At 39.5% G+C, this 22,104-nt stretch overlaps 1 protein-coding gene across 6 annotated transcripts in view; it reads right to left on the reverse strand.

Moving 5' to 3' along the window:
• The window catches only part of LOC129418742 (voltage-dependent calcium channel subunit alpha-2/delta-1), a 146,925-nt gene that overhangs the window by 24,681 nt on the left and 100,140 nt on the right, over window positions 1-22,104 (reverse strand). For 4 of the 6 annotated variants that reach the window (XM_055173609.2, XM_055173606.2, XM_055173607.2 and 1 more), the window contains 7 exons: window positions 18,930-19,001; window positions 16,474-16,545; window positions 16,332-16,393; window positions 16,132-16,208; window positions 4,581-4,641; window positions 4,264-4,361; window positions 5-86 (listed from right to left, as the gene is read on the reverse strand). In XM_055173609.2, coding sequence (XP_055029584.2) covers window positions 5-86; window positions 4,264-4,361; window positions 4,581-4,641; window positions 16,132-16,208; window positions 16,332-16,393; window positions 16,474-16,545; window positions 18,930-19,001 — 524 coding nt within the window. Of the gene's footprint in view, window positions 1-4; window positions 87-4,263; window positions 4,362-4,580; window positions 4,642-13,400; window positions 15,395-16,131; window positions 16,209-16,331; window positions 16,394-16,473; window positions 16,546-18,929; window positions 19,002-22,104 lie in introns of those variants that run through there. The other 2 variants (XM_073853754.1, XM_073853753.1) reach the window with 2 other exon arrangements.

Consider the following 22,104-nt stretch of genomic DNA (forward strand, 5'->3'; position numbering starts at 1 on the left):
TTACACATTCTGATCCTTCCATTTTTTGACAAGATCGGCCGTGAGACCGGCGTCCAAAAGTAGGCGGTTCACGAGAGTGACGTTACCTAATAAAACACACAAATGGAAAAAAGAACACTTATGAACACTAAGAAGCAAAAATAGCTAGCTCAGAAACCAACATGGTTGTGACATCCCAAAAGGCAGCTGAAAAGGTGGGTCTAATGGGGCATACACACCAAACGGGAGTTCAATGATATGCGCGAGTAGATTACATACAAAGTCAATACAAAGACGCGATCAGATGTGTCCTTACGCGGGGCGATACAAATGACGCAAATTGGGTGGTGCGATTGCAGCGAAAACATGCGCTATCCCCCAGATAGCCACTGGACGCTGTAACGGAACAGGACCGCAACATGCAAAACGATAGAGCCGGATTCGATCCAGAGTACAAACGCACATCGGGCCGAAGCCGTTTCTGGTCTGTTTTTAGGGGCTGTTGCGGATATGTGCCAGCGCCGATCCAGCACCTCCTGATCATCAGATTCATATTGCAGATCTGGACCAAATCAGTGTCAGACACAGCTAATGTCTTTCGGTTACTTATGGGAAAAGTGATCTGGGCCAGATCTGTAAAATGATATACATACTGAACTGATGACAGTTAGATGTTTAAGATGAAATCTCTATCAGGCAAGGATCTGGTTCACAACCAGAAAATGTCCCTAAGATAGAAACGGAGGCAAGGGGCTTAAAACGGATCCGGGCTAAATGTAATTGCTATCTGGGTCGCCTCAAACACGCCTTCGCACAAGCTGATAATATTCAACTCAATGGAAAAATTTGCCAGACACAAAGTTAAATCCCGTGAGTAATCTAGAGCAAGCAACGCGAAACTACGCATTTGGTGTGTACGTAGCATAAGTCTGCAATCTGGTGCGGTTCGACTGAAATGTGAAAGCAACCAGTGTTCGAAATTGAGGAGGGGCTGGGGTGGTCCCGCACATCCTACAAGCCCCCTATAAAGCAAAAAATATAAATTAGAGGGATCCCTTGGTTGTTATTATAATTAAAATACGACATGAATGTAAAATTCTTGTGCTTCGCTGTCACAAAGGGATATTGTCCAATTTTTGTCCCAATTTCACAATAAACCAATAAAAAATGGTCTGAAATAAATGTAAACTCTCAAGTGCGCCTCACACTGTTTTCTGCAGGAATTGACAGATGAGTCAATGTCTCTGGGTGGGGATTATTTTCACCTCGTTGACTGTAAGAATATTATCTTAAGTAATCTTTAGGGTTAGGGGCTTTTAAAAAATCTTCTCAAACTATTTTTTCACATTTATTTGAGGGGTAAACATTAGGGTTTGAGTTAAGGGTAATTTGCGGTTTGTTTGATTAAAGGGACACTCCGCTATTTTGAAAATATAGCCTACTCATTTTCCAGCTCCCCTAGAGACTGATCTCTGGGTATGGCGCTACCACCTTTAGCATAGCTTAGCATAATCCATTGAATCCGATCAGACCACCAGCATCGCGCCAAAAAACAACCAAAGAGCCTCAACATCCTTCACACTTAAAACTTGACTCTTCTGTAGTTACATCCTGTACCAAGCCGACAGAAAATTAAAAGTTGTGATTTTCTAGGCAGATATGGCTAGGAAGTATACTTTCATTCTGGCGTAATAATCAAGGACTTTGCTGGAAAATGAGCATATTTTCAAAAAATTTCATATTTTCAGTGTTAACATGGGACATTATATATTTTGACTTTGAAACATTTTATAAGCTCTTTGCCAGTTTGCTGCGGGTAAAAATACATTTATATGTGCATGCATACAATGATAGTGTTAAGTTCAGCACACAGCATTGTTTTGCATGATCTGCAAAATCCGTCGCAAAATATACGTCATGAAAGCTGACCAATCTGGTTGTGACCTATCCTCATGCCTTTAGGTTCGGTTTGAGGTTAAAAATGCCAGGGTGAACACTAAGCAAAACAAAAACATTTCTTTTTTGGTCCAGATCAAAAGAACCAAGAGAACCGAACTATAAATGTGAACGTGACCATATGCGCTGATACCGAATTTAAAAAGCATTTTTAATTTAAATTAATTGAGCTTATCTGGCGTTTTTCCATGAGTGCTCAACTATTTTGGTGTCCGCTCGAGCAACAGTAGAGCACCGGCTGAAAAAGAAATCTCTGAAGGTGACCTTAACAATAAAGGGTCCAGAAAAGGGTCTTTTATTGTACATAAATATAACTGCAGAGGGCCCCTTTAAATTGAACAGCCTCACTTTGGTGACACACTTGTTTATTTCTGAAGATTAAAGTTATATGGCTTAATTTTTCTTACTGAGTCATAAAAAGCTAACAAACATTGTGTGACTAATATCTGTTCTGCGATAGCATCTCTCTACAGAAAACACATCAAAGTGAGTCACCGCAGGACTGCATTAAGATGAGAGGAGCAGGGTCATTACAGACCACACTAATCAATTACTGAGCCGAGGTCACCTTCACAGACAGCAGGACAGCCACACACGCTGACATCACTTGAGCGGGAATCAACCTGACTCAGCGACTATGAGAGTCATCTGAGCCATCTCGCCTACAATATCTATCCATCATATATTGATTAGCACACTGATGACTCCACTGTTATGTTTCTAAAAGATACAGCAAAGTCTGACTGTTAACTCTTTCCATGCCAGCCTTTTTTTTAAAGTTGCCAGCCAGCGCCAGCATTTTTCATGATTCAAGTTTTATGCCTTCCAGAAAATGTTCTTCTTAAAATATATAAACATACAATACATAAAATCAGACCCTCTGCTTTAAAAAAAAAACCTGTTTCAAAAACACCAAATTTGGATAATTCCATTTTTGTAAAGGACTTTTGATAGAGATCAGCTGCAGAGCGATCCTCAAAACTTACACGGACATACACCTGTTTGCCTTAGGGCGATACTTCCGGGTTTTATAAGTTGTGGAAGAGCGCCTGGTGGATAATAGCGGTTTTGCGGAAAGCCAGAAATACTTGTCATTGGCAGGGGAGTGTTTTCTCTTAATTGACGAGTTAACCCATCAATGGCGGGGACAGAGTTAACAAAGAAGTTTGTTGGGGTTTAAAATGTATAAAGGGAGAAATTCAATTTTTACCTTATAGTCAGATTATTTCTGGTTGTCAAATGTTAGTGGAACTACATCTGCACTTTTAATGGGGCTATAATAGATTTGACTGAAAGGGTATTTGGGGAACCAAAAACGTTTGTTTTTCTTATGGCATCGTTGTGAAAAACCCTTTTGAGCATCTTTATTTTAAAGAGTATGAGGCGGTTTCCCAGACAGGGATTAGTTTAAACCAGGACTAGGCCTTAGTTTAATTAGGAAATAGAACTAGTTTTAACAAACATGCCTTACTAATAACATTACTAGTGTGCATTTTGAGGCAAAAAAAGGGCACTGATGTATTTTAAGTAGGGAGGCACCGAATCCAGGATTCGGATTCGGCCGAATACGGCGAATAGGGCCTTGAGGACGCCGAATGCCAGCTGTTTTTCAGCTGAGCGCTTTGGTAGCTGTGATGCTTCAGCTGTGAGCCGGTTGGTTGCTGTAATGTCCCGCACCTCCTCCACTGTAATTGGACGGCCGTGTGAAAACTGACATTGACGAGCGGAGCTGTTCACTCAAAGTTGAATATTCTTGAACTCTCGGCGCTCAGCGCGGAAAAAAGCCGAGCGCCGGTTTTCAGCGCGGAAAAAACCCGCTAGCTGCTTGCTTATTGGAAAAACGAGCGTGTCGCAACGCATCGCTTTCATTATGCATATAGCTTATGGTAATTGTCAAAATAGTTTTTCCAACTTGTCATCCTGGCATCCTTTTTATACAGTCTAAATTAAATAAAATGAAAAATACACTGCTGTGGACATTGTTTACTTCATTAATGTGTTTTACTGTGTTAATGGAATAAGGAAGCGAGTAGGATTCGGTAAAAATCTGGATTCGGTGCATCCCTAATTTTAAGATATGACAGTGCAAGTTGAATTCAGTTTGGACAGCTCTTACATTTATTTTAGTCTAGGACTATAGTCTAATCCCAGTCCGGGATACCGCCCCTATGTGTACTAAAGAGGAACTAAATGACTGTGTGGTAAAAAACAAGTCTGTAAAAAAAACGCATTTGTTTGCCAATGCCACTTGATATGATAGTAATGATGACCTGGATGTGCTGTAATGCCATGTAAACTAACCGCTGTATGAATGTGCAAAGGACTTACACGCTGGGTCACTGGGGGTTTTTCTATCTATGTATTCATTAAAGTCCATGAGGAATTGAGTATTGTTGGTTGAGACTTTAAGGTCCTTGCAGTACTCCCTAAAAAAGAAGAAGAAAAAAAGAAGAAAAGAAGGGCAAAGTTGTGTGGTGCTGCTTTGTCTGTCAGTTGCATTGTTAAGGGGAGTAGATTGTAGGTCTGAAGGTGTGAATTTACAGGCCTTCAAAGACCAGTAGAGTCTAAATACAGCTCATATAAACCTGTCACTGAGTGCAGCCTGTGGGAGATCTGTGGTTCTGCTCTGTATGTGTGTGTCTTACCTAGGTGCAATAAAGGTGTAGCCATATTCCTCAAATTTCTCCTGCTGCATGGTCTCCGAGACTACAGAGAGAAATAGAGAGAGAAAGAAAGAGAGAGATACAAAACATTCAAATATATCTGTCAAACACAAAAAAATGAGGTACTGGCTTATTAAATGTAAATTAAAGCAGTAATAAACAAAATGCAAACAAAAATAACTATTTTATAACTTAATAAATGCTTTATGGTAGATCCTTACAAAGAAATGGCGGCTCGTGACTGCTCATCCGAGGGGCGCAAATTCAAAATAAGTGTTCGGAGTGTCATGTGTGTTGCTCGTGTTTTCAAAACATGTGTTTGTTGCTTCCTGTGAACCATGTGCATCACGTGTTTTGTTAAAATAAGTGCCTGCTGCACATGCGTCAAAATCGTTTATGATAAAAGAGACCCTCGCGTTCACAAAATACACGTTAGACACTCCCTGAACAGTAAACTCTGATTACGCATGAGATTATGCAAGTATCATACACGAGCGACTCTTTTATCATAAACGCCTCTGCAGCAGCCATTTATTTTGACTAGACATGTGATGCACATAGGTTCACTTGACGCGCATAACACATATTTTGAAATTACGAACCACACACATGAAAGGCTACATACATGTTGTGACGAACTTCGCGCCTCGAGTGCCCTCGAAAAAAGAAGTCACTGGCCGCCACTGAAAATGACTGGGTCATATTTCAACCTAACATCAAGAAAATATGTTTTAAAGATTCTCAACCCTATGTGCATCAATTTATGTGCTTTACGTAAGGAATAATTAATGACAGGCTGATTCATTATTTGAAAATTATGCACACCCAAGGTGGTAATGCAGCACGACGCAAAGCATTAATTGTGCATATAATTCAAAAGACTGGAGTCAATTATTCCACTTATAGACGGTTTCATGGAACGCACGTGCGGTGATGCGATTACGCATCTTAGTTAGTGATGCTCCAATCAATGCCGAGCTCCACTAAAAATACGTGGCCGATCACTATTCTGTATTGGACAGCCGATTTATTCACAGCTATTTCATGTACTACGGCTTTTATTCAGTAAGTCCTTATCGATCAAAAATCATTGTTAGTTTGAGTCGTTTATAACATGCATTTAAAAATCGTCAAACATAATTATTATATATATTCTTTATTATCATGAAAATACCTGAAAAGGTTTGAAGAACAGCAATATAAATATATCCTTAAGACATTTCCTGGAGCTGCGTGTCATCATAGCTGCGTGTGTATTGTTCTTTGTCTACAGCGCATTTTGAGTTTCTGCACGAGAGCGCCCCCTGGCTTTTGGAGTAGTGGCATTTTGCCGTAATTCATTGAGAAGCATAGCAAGCATTATCGGCCGATCGATCGGAGCATCCCTAGTCTTAGTGGAACTTAACTTCCAGACTTAGTTTGTTTAATGGTCAGACTAGTTGTTAAACTTTACTCTGGAACAAACACCTCGTCGAAAACAACAAATGTTTTGGTTTCCTAAACGAGGGAAGACGGCAATCATGGATTACCGCTAATGTTGTTTGAAGCAGGTTTGGCAGCTGATCTGTAGCTTGTATACATTATACAATACACATTTTATATAGTAACATTAACTATTTGAAGTTTTTGAAGTTTGGCAATTACCTTATTTGAAATACGATAATCTACTTGTTTACTTTGCTTGTTATCAGAAATAAACTACTCTTAGTTTTTGTAGGACTTGTTATTGATTCTTTGCGGAGTTTAACGGAAGTTACGTGTGTTCCACAAAAGCTGTTTGTTTATGTTGTTACTACTGAACCGTCTATACCACGGTTACCACAAAAATTGTTCTGGTGGTTATTTTAAGACATTTGACAGGTCAGCTGTGTGTTTATCAAAAAATAATGCATACCCGTGAACATTTCTCAACCAATCAGAATAAAGCATTCAACATCATAAACTAAAATAATTTCACACAGGTTTGACATTATATGAAGAGTTTGGTTCCAAAACGCAATAAATCCATTTTGACAAATTTCGGTAAAAACGTGTTTTCTATACCAAGAAAGTGACAAGATGAAAACCACTATTTTCTGTTACAAACTTTCCCATAGCATCTTTAGGTTATAAAAACATAAAAAAATCAAATCCATAACTTGATTTTCAAAGATTTATTATAAAAACGAATTCTTTTTTCCACAAAATGCAATAAATCCATGACGTTTTTTTTTTCAAAATGCTATAAATCTATTCAATCAATATATAAATGTGTATTCATCTTTACCCTTTTATATTTATTTAGTTGACTAGTGGTATACAATGATTAAAAAATAAACATTAATGGCATTAACCAAAACACTTACTTTGTTATATTAAGAACACTGTCATTGCTGCGGTTATACTTGACGTCGTCTCCTTACATTTTCACAGCGATCAGCTGTAAAATGTTTTGGTCCTGCTCGATTTTCGTTGACTTTGAGTAAAATACTGTAAAGTTTTCATAAGATCCTCTGGGGTCAATGTTTTAGCATGAGAAGCTTGATGCTGTCGGGAGAACAAGCACCCGAGTGCCTCTCGCGGAAATTATTAGATGTTGATGGCTTACGTTTGTTTACATTGCGTGACTGGTGGGCTGTAATTTCAGGAATGGATTTATTGCGTTCTGTAAAAAAGGAGGAGTGGCGTTTATCGCATTTTGGGAAAAAAGGGAGAAAAGATGGCCTACTGCCAGTTTTTCAGCCGACTGCCAGCTTTTTTCAGCTGAGTGCTATGGTTGCTGTGATACTTCTGCTTTTATCAGTCAGTGAACGATGCACCGGTTGGTTGTTGTGATGTTTATCCCGCCCCTTCTCCACTGTGATTGGACGTCCAAGTGTGAACTGACATGGATGAGCTGAGCGTTTCAACAAAAGTTGAATATTTTCTCTCTTGGCGCTCAGTGCTGAAGAAAACGCAGAGTGCTGGCGTTCAGCGTGAAAAAAAACCCACCAGCTGCTAACTTTTTTGAAAATGTCGCGCTTCCATTGGAAACAATTGAAAGCATTCGCTGGCCGTCGATGTAAAAGCTTTGATGTGCACGCTGCCTAAGGGATTTTTTTTTAATTAAGATCTATACATCATCTGGCGGCTGAATAAATAAGCTTTCAATTGATGTATGGTTTGTTAGGATAGGACAGTATCTGGTCAACTTTAAAGTTGTCCAAATGAAGTCCTTAGCAACACATATTACTAATGATAAATACATTTTTTATATTTTATGATAGGAAATGTACAAATATATATTTATGGAACATGATCTTTACCTAATATCCTAATAATTTTTGGCATTAAAAAACATATAATTTTGACCTTTAATGTTTTGTTGGCTATTGCTTGGCTATTGAGATGTAATATGACCCATACATTTTTGTAAGATCCACACCTACATGTGAAGGCAAATGCACTGCTTAAAACTTGGTACACACCCAGAATAACTAGGCATGCAAATGACACTAAAGCAAAATGATGCTGAAATAAAAATGAAGTGATGTATGAAATAACATGTGAAGATCAGATAAGGGTGCAGTACTTGCCCTTGTGCCCTGTTGTGAAAATCCGACCAATCAGAGGACAGAGAGAAAAGATATAGTTTTAAAATCATAGACCCAAAACCAATCCAACACTGAATCTGATATCCTGAAAACAGCATTTCATATAAAACATGCTCAGGGAGATGATAGCACTTTGAGATGAAGCCCAGAGTCTGGACGGACAACAAAGAGTCGAGTCTGAGATTAGAGAGGTGAGGAAATAGATACAGACGGCTCTTTCCATTCAACACACAGAGTTATGAGAGTCATGATAAAAGTGAGCAAAACTTTGGCAGGCATGGCACAATAACTCGGATGCATGATAAAGACATCAAATAACACAACTATTGAACAAATTGACATGCGATATGTGTGATTAGCAGAAAACAAGTCCATGTGTTCAAGGACTAGATGTTCCTTCTCTCTAAACATCACCATGTAGATCATTTCCCAAACCTAAACAAAACCAGACCATTTCAGCATACAGAAACTTCTAGATTTTCACTTAAACAGTGAAGTAATCCACATTTTCACAAAGCAGAAAAAACATATAAATTGACTGTTGCGATTGTATAATACAAACTTCTAAACAAAACCACTAGACAAAATATATTTACAACAGATTTGAAACAATTGCCCAGATTATTCATGCGTGTCTAATTACTCTGTTTTCTTTCTGCGTTAACATTGCAATCCTGGCAGATGTTTGCAAAGCTATTACTCTAGACTTCTAGACGAAAACAAGTTTGGATAAATCCCTGACGGACCAATAACAACACAGCATTTAAAATAAACTAAATCCAATGTACATACTTCCCATAGCTCCTCAGAAGAGCACTGAGTTAGCAGCCCAAGGGTTGTGGGTTTGATTTATAGGGAACACACATAGTGATAAATGCATAAAGGTGCTTCACGATGCTGAAGAGGAACCATTTTTGGCTGAAAGTTTCCATAAGAACCTTTAACATCTGAAGAACCTTTCCATCCTTTAGATTATAAAAAGATATGAAATGTTCTTCTACGAACCTTTGACTAAATGGTTCTTTAAAGAACCAAAATGTTTTTTTCTATGGCATCTGTGTAAAGAACCTTTTAAGGACATTCATTTTTAAGTGTGCACCCTGTACAAGTCACTTTGGATAAAAGTCGCTGTCTATTTAACTCCATCACTGCTGGTCTTCTCAAATCATACGCTTAGAAGAGCACTGGGTCGGCAGCCCAAGGGTTGTGGGTTTGATTTCAAGGGAACTGAAGATGCTGAAGAGGAACCGTTTTTGGCTGAAAGTTTCCATAAGAACATTTAACATCTGAAGAACCTTTCCATTCTTTAGAATATAAAAATATAAGAAAGAAATTGTTCTTCTATGAACATTTGACTGAATGGTTCTTGGAGGAAGCAAAAATAGTTTTTTTATGGCATCTCTGGAAAGCACATTTATTTTAAAGTGTGCACCCTGTACAAGTCACTGGATAAAAGTTGCCGTCTATTTAACTCCATCACTGCTGGTCTTCTCAAATCATAAGCTTATAGGAGCACTGGTTTAGCAGCCCAAGGGTTGTGGGTTCGATTTCTAGGGAACTGAAGATGCTGAAGAGGAACCATTTTTGGCTGAAGTTTCCATTCTTTAGATTATAAAAGATATGAAAGACAATGTTCTTCTACAAACCTTTGACTGAATAGCTCTTTGAGGAACCAAAAATAGTTCTTATATGGAATCTCTGTAAAGAACCTTTCAAGCAGATTCATTTAAAAGTGTGCAACCTGTAGAGGTCACTTTGGATAAAAGTCGCCGTCTATTTAACCCCATCACTGCTGGTCTTCTCAAATCATATGCTTAGAAGAGCACTGGGTTAGCAGCCCAAGGGTTTGATTTCCAGGGAACTGAAGATACTGAAGAGGAACCATTTTTGACTGGAAGTTTCCATAAGAACCTTTAACATCTGAAGAACCTTTCCATTCTTTAGATTATAAAAAGATATGAAAGACAATGTTCTTCTTTGAACCTTTGACTGAATGGTTCTTGAGGAACCAACATTTTTTTCTTTGTCTATCTCTGTAAAGAACCTTTTAAGCAGATTCATTTTTAAGTGTGCACCCTGTACAAGTCACTTTGGATAAAAGTCGCTGTTTATTAAACTCCATCGCTACTGGTCTTCTCAAATCATACGCTTAGAAGAGCCCTGGGTTAGCAGCCCAAGGGTTGTGGGTTCGATTTTAAGGGAACTAAAGATGCTAAAGACAAACCATTCTTGGCTGAAAGTTTCCATAAGAACCTTTAACATCTGAAGAAACTTCAGTTCTACGAACCTTTGACTAAATGGTTCTTTAAGGAACCAAAATGTTTTTTTCTATGGCATCACAAAGCAGAAAAAACATATACATTGGGGTTGTGGGTTCGATTTCTGGGATACTGAAGATGTTGAAGAGGACACGTTTTTTTTTTTGTCCATTTTGGCCTTTATTGGATAGAATGTAATTAAGAAGATGACGGGAAAGTATATGGTAAAGAGAGGGGTATGGGATTGGCAAAGGACCTCAAGCCGGGATTCAAACTCGGGTCGCCAGAAGTGCGTCTGCACCATGTGTCGGAGCACCGTCCACTACACCATCGGCTCCGACAAGAGGAACCATTTTTGGCTGAAAGTCTCGATAAAAACCTTTAACATCTGTAGAACCTTTCCGTTCTTTAGATTATAAAAAGATATGAAAGACAATGTTCTTCTACGAACCTTTGACTGAATTGCTCTTTGAGGAACCAAAAATAGTTCTTATATGGCATCTCTGTAAAGAACCTTTTAAGAACATTAATTTTTAAGTGTGCACCCTGTACAAGTCACTCTGGATAAAATTCGCCATCTATTTAACTCCATCACTTCTGGTCTTCTCAAATCATACACAACAAGCTGCCTCTTCGTGGGCTGTTGCCCCGCTGTGTGTTACACAGGTGGATGCTGCCTACTAGCATTCTGCATGTGTAATTGCACATCTACGCGGATGACTACAACATCGAGACTAAGCCGTAGAACCTACACACAACTATAATTAGCCCTTTACCCACCGATAAGACACAGGAAGACAAACTGATACTTTACAAGAGAAATTAGCAAAATCTGTGTGTAAGAGCGAATGTCTGCATGGATGTACTATCTTCACATTTACATTCATGCATTTGGCAGACACTTTGATCCAAAGTGACTTAGAGTGCATTGAAGCTATACATTTTATCAGTATGTGTGTTCCCTGGGATCAAACCCATGACCTTTTGAAGCTTGTGCCCATGTGTCAAAGTTTATAGCTGCGTGTGCTCTCCGGTCAGCAAATTAGCTGGCAATAAAATTAACACCATGTCTGATTTCTCTCTTCTCAAATAGAATCGCTGTGACTAACAAAAAAACAGCAGTTGGTGAAAAACACATGCAAGGTTAATCATGCTAAAACATCGCAACATGTGGAGATCCAGTCTCATCGAGGCCCTGCCAGGTCCAAGATTAGCCCACTGGCCAAGTCCATCATCACAGGTTTCAGTTACGACCAGCCATAAGGACCCATCCCCTGAGAGAGCTCGCCGTTCACCTGTTCTTCTCATTATTTGCTCTACACGGTTCCCAAAAGCCACACTTCTTTCGTTCTGGTTGTCTGAAGTTTACACTCTGCTTTCAGCTTTGGTCAAACAAGCCCTGTGGAGCTCCCAAAATGTAGAGTCAAGGCTCCTAAAGCATCCAGGAGCGATCTGAAGACCACCGGAAAACTCCAGAGAGGGTACGCCGAGACCTGACCCCAGATCTGCCGCCTCTTTCCCCTTTCTCAATAACCATATGGACCTGCCTCTTTACGAGCCCGTAAATATGTGCCAGGCTCTTTACAAGGACAAATAAGAGAGAACATTTGGGGGAGGGAAAGGGGACTAAAGCATGTCTGTGGTAGCAAATTTGTAAGCCGCAGAATTCAGAAATACAATATTAACACGTTAGCAGGCACCAAAATGCACGTAATAAACTAGACATCGGCTCTTTTTCATAACGCTCACATTGGTAAAGAGCTCGACATTAAATTCCTGTGGCGGCTGGTGTGGCCAAAGCTTTCCAACTTAAGTAGCCGAGCATTACCGCTTACAAGCCACGATGTGACCTTGTGGCTCCAAAACCTGTTTGTACTCATTGTATCACAAGCTAAAGTTTCATTTCTTGGCGTTCTTGTGTGTAATGATTGAAGTTAAAGCCGTGTAATTTTACGAAGCAGTGTTATGCTAAAACAATTACGCTGATGAAGAGTGAAAAGGGAAAAATATGTTTTTGGCTCAGAACTTCATGTTCTGTTTTGCTCCTTTAGCGTGGTGCCTGTGTTGCAAGAAATATTTAGGGTCCAATATTTATAATGCTTGCTCAGGCAAACATCACCGCTACACTAAAAAAATGCGGGGTTATTTTCAACCCCGATTTGGGTCAAATATAAAAATGTTTGGGTTAATTTAACCCAACGGCTGGGTTTCTCCCTTTTTGGCCCAACGCTGGGTTAAAAACATCCCAGCATTTTCAGTGTAGTGGTGATGTTTGCCTGAGCAAGTATTATAAATATTGGACTAAAAATATTACTTGCAACACAGGTGCCATGTTGCAAAAAGTGTTTTTTCTAGGTATTAAAAAAAATCCTAGGTAGTACAATTTGGTGCAAATATGATCTATCAAAGTTTATGCTATGGACATAAATAACACTCCAAATATGTAGTTTGATTGCAGTTTGAGTGCTTTCCGAAACAATAAAACCTAGTCTTACATTGAAGATGGTACCTGAAAACCGTCTACTAACAACCTGGCATCCGCACAGGTCGTGGAAACTTTGCACAGTTTTAAGGCGTACCAAGCGTGAATTCAATGATTTGTATGTAGATTACATACAAAGTCATTGCAAAGACAGTGCGAATGACGCGAATTAGGTGGCGCTATTGGCGCGAAAACGCGCTATTTGCCTCAAACTAGTTGAAAATATTCAACTCAAGTGAAACATTTTCATGACACGAAGTTAAATCCCGTGAGTTGGTGTGTACGCAACATTATGTTAAATATTTTAAACTTGCGCAAAGCTGAATGCCACATTTAGCAGAGCGACACGATATCATTCATTTTAATGGAAGCTTGCCGCCTTCCGGCGACACGAGTGAAAGTGACCTTTGGCGACCGGATGGGCAGGTCCAGCGACGTGAGAAAGTTAGGAAAAGTTTAACTTTATGCAAATCATAAGTGACTACCAATGGGAGCGACTACCAATGGGAGGGACGCAGTGGAGTTCACATCATCCTTCTCTCAACAGTTACTGGAGTGGACAGTACTCATTTGTTTATGACAACCAGATATTAAAGGGAACACTCCACTTTTATTGAAAATTTGCTCATTTTCCAGCTCCCCTAGAGTTAAACATTTGATTCTTACTGTTTTGGAATCCATTCAGCCGATATCCGGTTCTGGCGGTACCATTTTAGCATAGCTTAGCATAATCCATTGAATCGAATTAGACCATTAGCATCGTGCTAAAAACCCCAAAGAGTTTCGATATTTTTCCTATTTAAAACTTGACTCTTCTGTTGTTACATCGTGTACTAAGACCGACAGAAAATTTAAAGTTGCAATTTTCTAGGCAGATATGGTTAGGACAATACTCTCAAAAACCCCATTCACACAGACCTCTGGTCCCAGAAAATACCCGTAAAATTGCCAGACAAGCATCTGTGTGAACAAAAACTCGTTCCGTTAATCTTCTGGGATCGTTGCCGGAAAGAGGACCTAGTAAGATACACGGGTAACCCTCTGTGTGAACAAGAAGCCGCAAGAATGCCATAAAGGGCGTGTCGAAGTGAGGACGCGCGCGTCATCATCACAACGCAAGTTATGGTTCAGCTCCTTACAACGAGAGATAACGTGCATATAAACATTCACCACGAGAAATGTTGCAAACTAGATTGAAGCAGTTATCAGGAAATGATAAATGAGACGCATAAACAATGAGGCACGTGCCGTAGTGAGGACGCGCGTGTCATGGCAACATGAAGTTGGTTCAACTCTTTAAAATGAGGGATTTACAACGACGAGAAATGTCAGCAAACTGGACTGAAGCAGATATCAGGTAAGTTAGATTTTTACTTACTTCGTTGAAACGGAGATCATTCAGCAGCATAAAAGAATATCGCGCCACTTGCTCATTTGAGCCATAATTAACGAAAATACCCGCACGTCATCCCAACAAGATATATCGTCCAGCTCCTCAAAATGCGGGTTTTAAATGCATATAAACAATCACGATGAGAAATGTCTGAAAACTGTATCAAAGCAGAATTCAGGGAGCTCGTCAAATATCCATTCTGAAGCTGAGATCATTCACCAGAATAGAACTGTGCGTTCACGCGCTCCTTTGTAGTCTTATCATAAACAAAAATGCACGCGAGTTGTTTCTGGAGAGAGGAATAATAAATAATATGCAAACTTCAGACACTGCGTAGAAGAGAGGGCGGGACTTTCAACAGGTCACGTGTCTTTCCGGGACCATCAGATGCCGTGTAAACTTGGCAGTGTGAATGAATAAAATAGCAAGCGGTCCCGTAAAATTCCAGGATGCCTGTCCCGTGTATCTTCCGGCAAATCTGTGTGAAAAGGCTAAAACTGGCTTAATAATCAAGGACTTTGCTGCTGTAACATGGCTTCAGCAGGCGTAGTGATACTACGCAGTGCCGGAAAATAGCCCCCTGCTATCGAAAGTAACCAAGGGGACTATTTTCGGGCACTGCGCAACATCACAACGCCAAGATAGTCGCTGGTTGTCTGAACGCGGCGTGAAGCAAATATCTGTTTCTGCGGCAATTGCGACACCCAATTTGCATCGCCCTGCGCACGTTTGTGTCTATTCAGGTCTTTACATTGACTTTGTATGTAATCTACTTGCACAAATCGTTGAATTTATGTTTGGTGTGAATGCCCTATTAAACTTCGAAATCTGTCATATGCATGTTTGTGATAAAATGCATGCCATAGTCTACGTTTTTTTCAAGCTAAGGGTTAGTTTTTTTACTTTTCAAGCACCAAACACTTTCAGAAATGTGCACACAGATCATGCAAAAACATGGATGCATGCAAATTTGCATGCATAACTAAATGTATATAAACATGCAGATACATTATTTGTAAAAAAATGTCTAATATGAAGACAAAAGAGTAAGAGGACAGATAAAACAGAATTAATGTACTTGCCCCATTGTGCTGTGTAATTTATAGACAGAAAGACAGAAAAGAGAAGTCAAGGAAAAACCTAGAAGGTTGAATTACAATGAAACCTCATATAAAAATACAAAAAGAGATTTTGTGCATGTGGGTTAGGGTACAATAAAGGTGTATACTGTTAAAAAGAAAGGTTCCTTTGACAGGCTGTATGGTTCCAAAAAGAACCTTTACAAAAAAGAAATGGTTCTTCTATGACATCACTGTATAGACCCCTTTTCGCCACCTTTCTTTTAAGAGTTTATGTGCAGAATTGTTTAGCACTGTGCATCACTGTTGCTTAAACAAGTTGAATGCCTGTGTGTATGTGCAGATGTGGACTCTAACAGCACATATCCAGAGGGGAGGGAGTACTGCAGTCTCTCTTCCCAGCCTGGGCCCCTGTGTGTTGGGGAGAGTCAGATCAAACGCCTGGCTACACTGCTCAGGATGGGTGGAGACCAGCTGGACCCCAGTTTAATACAGAGAGCAGGCCTGACAATCAGGGTCACACACACAAACACACCATAAACTTGAAAACACACATATACACACACACAAACAGGCAGAGCTCGCAAATATTCGGGAACAGTCTCAGTGATTTCATAAAAACAATAGCTGCACATACCCCAGAGCTAGATCTGATCTTGGGTACCTGATAGTACCGTGGAGTGTTTGGTCAATGTGGGGAGCTGGTTTGTGTGTTCTGGGTGAACAGGCACCCAGCTGGCGTTACTTACACATGGCTTGCTTTATAGTGTTCCCCAGGTTTGCCTGAATGTAATGCAGACTGTACTCGGGCAAGACCAAGGCCAGGCTGAGGGAACACCCACACACCAAATGGAAAAATGAAAATGTGTTTCATATACAAACACAGAAATAATAATAATGCTAAAACAATGCCATGGCTTCAACATAAACTCAACATAAATGTACAAACCTGTAGTCTGTTCCATTAACAGGTGCCCAGGTGTAGGTCCTAATCCCTTGATCGATGTATCTCTGATATTGTACAAATAATATAAAATATAATGTACGGTACAGTACAGTTCACACAAAGCATTATTGGAAGATTTGCCCACCTCATCTTGAGATTTCACAAGTGTTTTTATGGTTTTCTCGCCAGGATCTCTATCAATCATCTTTGTCCGTATCTAAAAAAGATGGGAGATGTCAGATATTACTATTTACATTATTTTACATTATGCGTTTGGCAGACCCTTTCATCCAAAACGACGTACAGTACAGTGCTTTACAAGGTATGTGTGTCCCTTCGAACAAACCTATGCGCTTCAAATCCGATTCTCTACCAACTGAGCAACAGGAAAAGATATTATGGTATTACTATGAAAACCATGTTATTATACAAAGTCTTGAGAAAATTGTATTACTGCTGTTCTTTTCTGTAATGCTGCGTTCACACCAAACGCGAATAGAGCGTCAAATTCACGTCTACCACGTTTAGTTTGCCGCTTGAACATTTTGAATGCATTCGTGCGTCTAAAGCGAAATAGAAAAATAAGATTTTGCCTCGGGCACGCGTCAATTTCGCTTTAAACGCTTGCTTTTTATGCACATCCGAGGTAAAATCCGCTTGTTGTGGGAGGGGCAAGTGCTAGGCAGTTGTCTGTTTGCAAGACGGCTGATGTTGATCGATGCTGACTTCCGGAGGCGTTCCCAGTTTGGCAAGTTTCATCATTTCCTGTCTCTATAGAAATATGAACTCGTGTCATATAACTCTGGGTGACTGCTCACTGACAATATACGTCGTTCCTCCATGTTGAATGAGTGACTCCGGGTGGGCATGCCACCACAGCAGCAAGCAGGCATCTGATTGGTTAACGCGACGCAAATTGGCGCCAAAGTTCAAGTTTTTCAACTTGCCGTTAGATGTGAATTTGGGTCATTCGCGCGTCGTTGTGCGGATGAGGTGAATTTGCGTCTAACGCACTGCACTATATATTGAGTTAACATTGAAATCATTTGCGTCAGCACGAATTCGTGTCATTCGTGCGTCAATTCGCGTCATTCGAGCAAACTACATGTGCGAATGAGGTAAATTCGCATCGAACGCATCGTGCTAAACATCTCATTTGCGCCGCGAGACCTCCAGACGTGCGTAAATGTGTCTTTATATTGACTAAACATTGAAACCATTTGTGTCAGATGCGAATTCATGTCATTCATGTGTCAATTCGCTTCATTCTCGCAACTACATGTGCGAATAAGGTTAATTCGCATCTAAAGCGCCGTGCTAAATGCCTCACTTGCGCAGCGAAACCTCCAGACGTGCGTAAATGCGTCTTTATATTGACTAAACATTGAAATCATTCGTGTCAGACGCAAATTCGTGTCATTCATGCGTCAATTCGCGTAATTCGCGCAAACCACATGTGCGAATGAGGTGAATTTGCATCTAACGCGCCATGCTAAACGCCTCATTTGCGCCGTGAGACCTCCAGACGTGCGTAAACGCGTCTTTATATTGACTTAACATTGAAATCATTCGCGTCAGACGCGAATTTGTGTTATTCATGCGTCAATTTGCGTCATTCGCCCAAACTACATGCGCGAATGAGGTGAATTTGCATCTAACGCGCCATGGTAAACGCTTCATTTGCGCCGCGAAACCTCCAGACGTGCGTAAACGCGTCTTTATATTGACTTAACATTGAAATCATTGCGCCAGAAGCTCTATTCACGTTTGGTGTGAACGCAGCATAAGAGAAGTAGTTTTGCCTTCCCATAGAGTATGCAGCAACACAAAAATCATAGGTTTGAACGCAAGGAAAGCACATTTGATCAAATGTATAGTGTATGCACTCTAAGTTGCTTTGTAAGTGCATAAATGTAACATTATCTTGCTGTTACAGTTCAGCTTGTTGTAATGCATGCAAATAAAAATGCTTGATGAACTGTTTGGTAAGGCACTATGTCAACTAGTAAAATAAATCCACCTATAATGAACTGTAACATAAGCTAAGTTGCAGGCACAAATGTGTGTTATTATGGTGGATATGGGTAGGGAAATGTGCTGCATCTGTAAGATTTTACGAGTGGCTTTAATTGAAACCAACCCATCAGTGAACATATAACAAATACAGATTCAGTTCTGTTTAAGTCTATTACTGTATAGCACAAGCATAATGCCTTATCTGTCAACAATCATGCAAACACACATGACCAGGTCTAAACACATCATTTCCATCTTTCTATAGAGCTGGTTGTATAATCCTATTCTTTTAACGTGATGTCACACAACTGATCCAATGCATAAAGCATTCCTCTATGAAGTACAGTCTTGTTTGCTTGGAGTTTGATATGTAAAGTCACAATTTATTGTTTTGCTGGTTAGTTTTTGCAATGCCAATATAAAAAATAAACAAGTTAAATGTTTCTGTAACCCAAGCTGTGATGACTGCTGCGCTTTACAGCAAACACAGATCACGCCTGCAAACTAATTAATTCTCTCCCCATTAACACCCGCTATGCCCAAATTACCATAAATATTTATGTATTGGTGTTTTTTGTGACCTACCTGGACTTTAATATCATTTTCCAGTTCAGCATCCAGAAAGTCCAGTGTAACGGGTTCCTGGAATTTGGGGTTCTAAAGTAGAGAACAAAAAAAGTGAAAATTTCTCTCTCACTTTCAATGTTACTTTGGGTGTTTATGTATTCCAGATCTAAGAGTGCTAAAAGTTTTGGTTAAGTGTTAAATGTTCTGTGTTTAAAAAGTATGGAGGTATAAATCTGAGTAATGTTCCACTACAAAGAGAAGGAAGAAAATAAATTGAACCTAATATGCCTGCAGATGGAAAGGTCTGTAGTTTTATTTACCTTTAATCTCTACAGTGTCACCCCTTTCATAAACATTTACATATTTTGAATATGTCACATCAATATGAATTGAATGCAATTAAGTTGGCAGTTACGTCTATCAAATGTACACAGAATCCTGATTCATGTTTTTGGCACAGGAACCATGCAGATATTAAAATCAAAATTGCTTAAGAAAAGTCTGCCTTTCTCCAATAAATGAGGTAATATTTAATATATTTTTAGGAAATGGTGTCAGTAAAGTAACAACTTTTGTGCTTAAAACAAAATCAATGATGTGAGAAGCATTAAACAAGGAACGGAAGCAGTCAGAGTCTTACATGTCACATGCAGAAATAAGAGCAAACATGTAATCAGCCAGAAGTGAGGGTGATGAGGACAAACAAAGAGCAAAACAAAAGAGAATCAAAACCAGAGAGCTTTATGCATTACATAAACAATCAGATCACACAGAAAAAAGTGAGTCAGTGAGTAAGTGAGTGAGTGAGTGAGTGAGTGAGTGAAATGAGAAGGAGGAATCAGACAGACAGACAGACAGAAAAAGAGAAAGAAAGAACAAAGAAAGAAAAGAGTGAGTGAGTGAGTGAATGAATGAATCAGAAAGAAGGGACAAACAGAAAGACTGACAGACAGACAGACAAGAAAGAAAAAAAGAAAAGAGTGAGTGAGTGAGTGAGTGAATGAAAGAGGAATCAAACAGACAGACAGACAGACAGACGGAAAGAAAGAAAGAATGAAAGAAACAAAGAAGAGACAGACAGACAAAAACAATGAAAGAAAGAAAGAAAGGAGTGAGTGAGTGAGTGAATGAGTAAGTGAATAAAAAAAGGAGTGAGTGAGTGAGTGAGTGAGTGAGTGAGTGAGTGAATGAAATGAGAAGTAGGAATCAGACAGACCGACAGAAAAAGAGAAAGAAAGAAAGAAAGAAAGAAAGAAAGAAAGAAAGAAGTGAGTGAGTGAGTGAGTGAGTCAGTGAGTGATTGAGTGAAATGAGGAGGAGGAATCAGACAGACCGACAGAAAAAGAGAAAGAAAGAAAGAAAGAAAGAAAGAAAGAAGTGAGTGAGTGAGTGAGTGAGTGAGTGAGTGAGTGAGTGAAATGAGGAGGAGGAATCAGACAGACCAACAGAAAAAGAGAAAGAAAGAAAGAAAGAAAGAAGTGAGTGAGTGAGTGAGTGAGTGAGTGAAATGAGGAGGAGGAATCAGACAGACAGACAAAAAAAGAAAGAAAGAACAAAGACAGACAAAAAGACAAAGAAAGAAACAGAAAGAAAGTAATGAGTGAGTGAATGAACGAACGAACGAACGAATGAAATGAGAAAAAGGAATCAGACAGAAAAAATAAAGAACAAGACAGACAAAAAGTCAAAAAAGAAAGAAAGAAAGGAGTGAGTGAGTGAGTGAGTGAGTGAGTGAGTGAGTGAGTGAGTGAATGAAAGAAAGGATAGGTGAATGAATGAGTGAGTGAGTGAGTGAGAGAAAGAGTGAATGAAAGAAAGGAGTAAGTGAATGAATGAGTGAGTGAGTGAGTGAGTGAGTGAGTGAGTGAGTGAGTGAGTGAGTGAGTGAGTGAGTGAGTGAGTGAGTGAGTGAGTGAGTGAAAGAAAGAACACAAACAGACAAAAAGACAATGAAAGAAAGAATGGAGTGAGTGAGTGAGTGAATGAATGAAAGAAAGAAAGAAAAAAGCAAGGTGTGAGTGAGCGAATGAGTGAGTGAGTGACTAAGTGAATGAAATAAGAAGGAGGAATCGGACAAACAGACAGACAAAGAGAAAGAAAGAAAGAAAGAAAGAAAGAAAGAAAGACAAAAGAGGCAGACAGACAAAAAACAAAGGAAGAAAGAAAGAAAGAAAGAAAGAAATGAGAAAGAGAGATAGATACAAACAGACAGATAAAAAGAAAGAAAAAAAGAGACAGACAAAAAGACAAAAAGGAAAGAAAGAATCAAAGCAGGCGTTTAAAGGAGTTGAATATGAAATCAGGAGTTATAATGAGATACAGACAACACTGAGGAAAGATTTCAAAGTGTCAGGGTCACACTCTGCTCAACTACTGCTGCCCCTCAGGGTAACCTGTGTACCCTTCAGATGTGACTGACATGTGTCGGTATGCCCCCCACCTACCATCAGAGACACATACAAAAAAATCTCTTACATAGATGACATTTTAAATATGTAAATGATCTGTTTTTCCCCTTAATTGTGATGCCCGTGTGTCATCTTACAGCCGATGTGGGCGTAACAGTTAATGTTGAACATGACAACAATAGCGTACACTGTGAGCTACAGCGACTAACCCTATTATCAGACTAATTACAGTGTTCATGAGAAGGATACAGTGCTGAAGGCAGAAAGAGACCTCATTAGAAATAATCTCATGTGCATTACTGCACTAAAGCACACAAAGAACCGAGAGAACGTGCAAAAGCGTCAGTAATCAAAAAACGTCCCCCGTGGTTAATCTTGCTCTTTTCATGCCGAGATAACAACTTTAATATTTCAATCAAACATGAACAGGGGCCACAGGGAGCTATTTAGATACTTACACCAGCTGAACAAATGTCATCCCATTAGCTTTATTGCGTTACAGACATTTTTCATAAAAAAGTATTATGCAAGTACAATACTAATTTCAAACTTCTTGTTTTGTGAAATTGCAATTGTTCTTCTTGTAAAACGTGCCAGTCATTTATTCTCAAGGATGGCTTAAGTGTCAAAACACGTTCTTGGGGCCACTGTATTCAGTGAAACACATGTTGACCAAGTAGTATATAAACAGGAAAGGGAGATTTACACAAGTTGCTGTGCGTCCCGCCCAAATCCTCCCACCCCACCCGACAGACACGGGCAATGGCACACTTTACATAGCACAC

The sequence above is a fragment of the Misgurnus anguillicaudatus genome, chromosome 15, assembly GCF_027580225.2.
Source record: "Misgurnus anguillicaudatus chromosome 15, ASM2758022v2, whole genome shotgun sequence".
Lineage (NCBI taxonomy): Eukaryota > Metazoa > Chordata > Actinopteri > Cypriniformes > Cobitidae > Misgurnus > Misgurnus anguillicaudatus.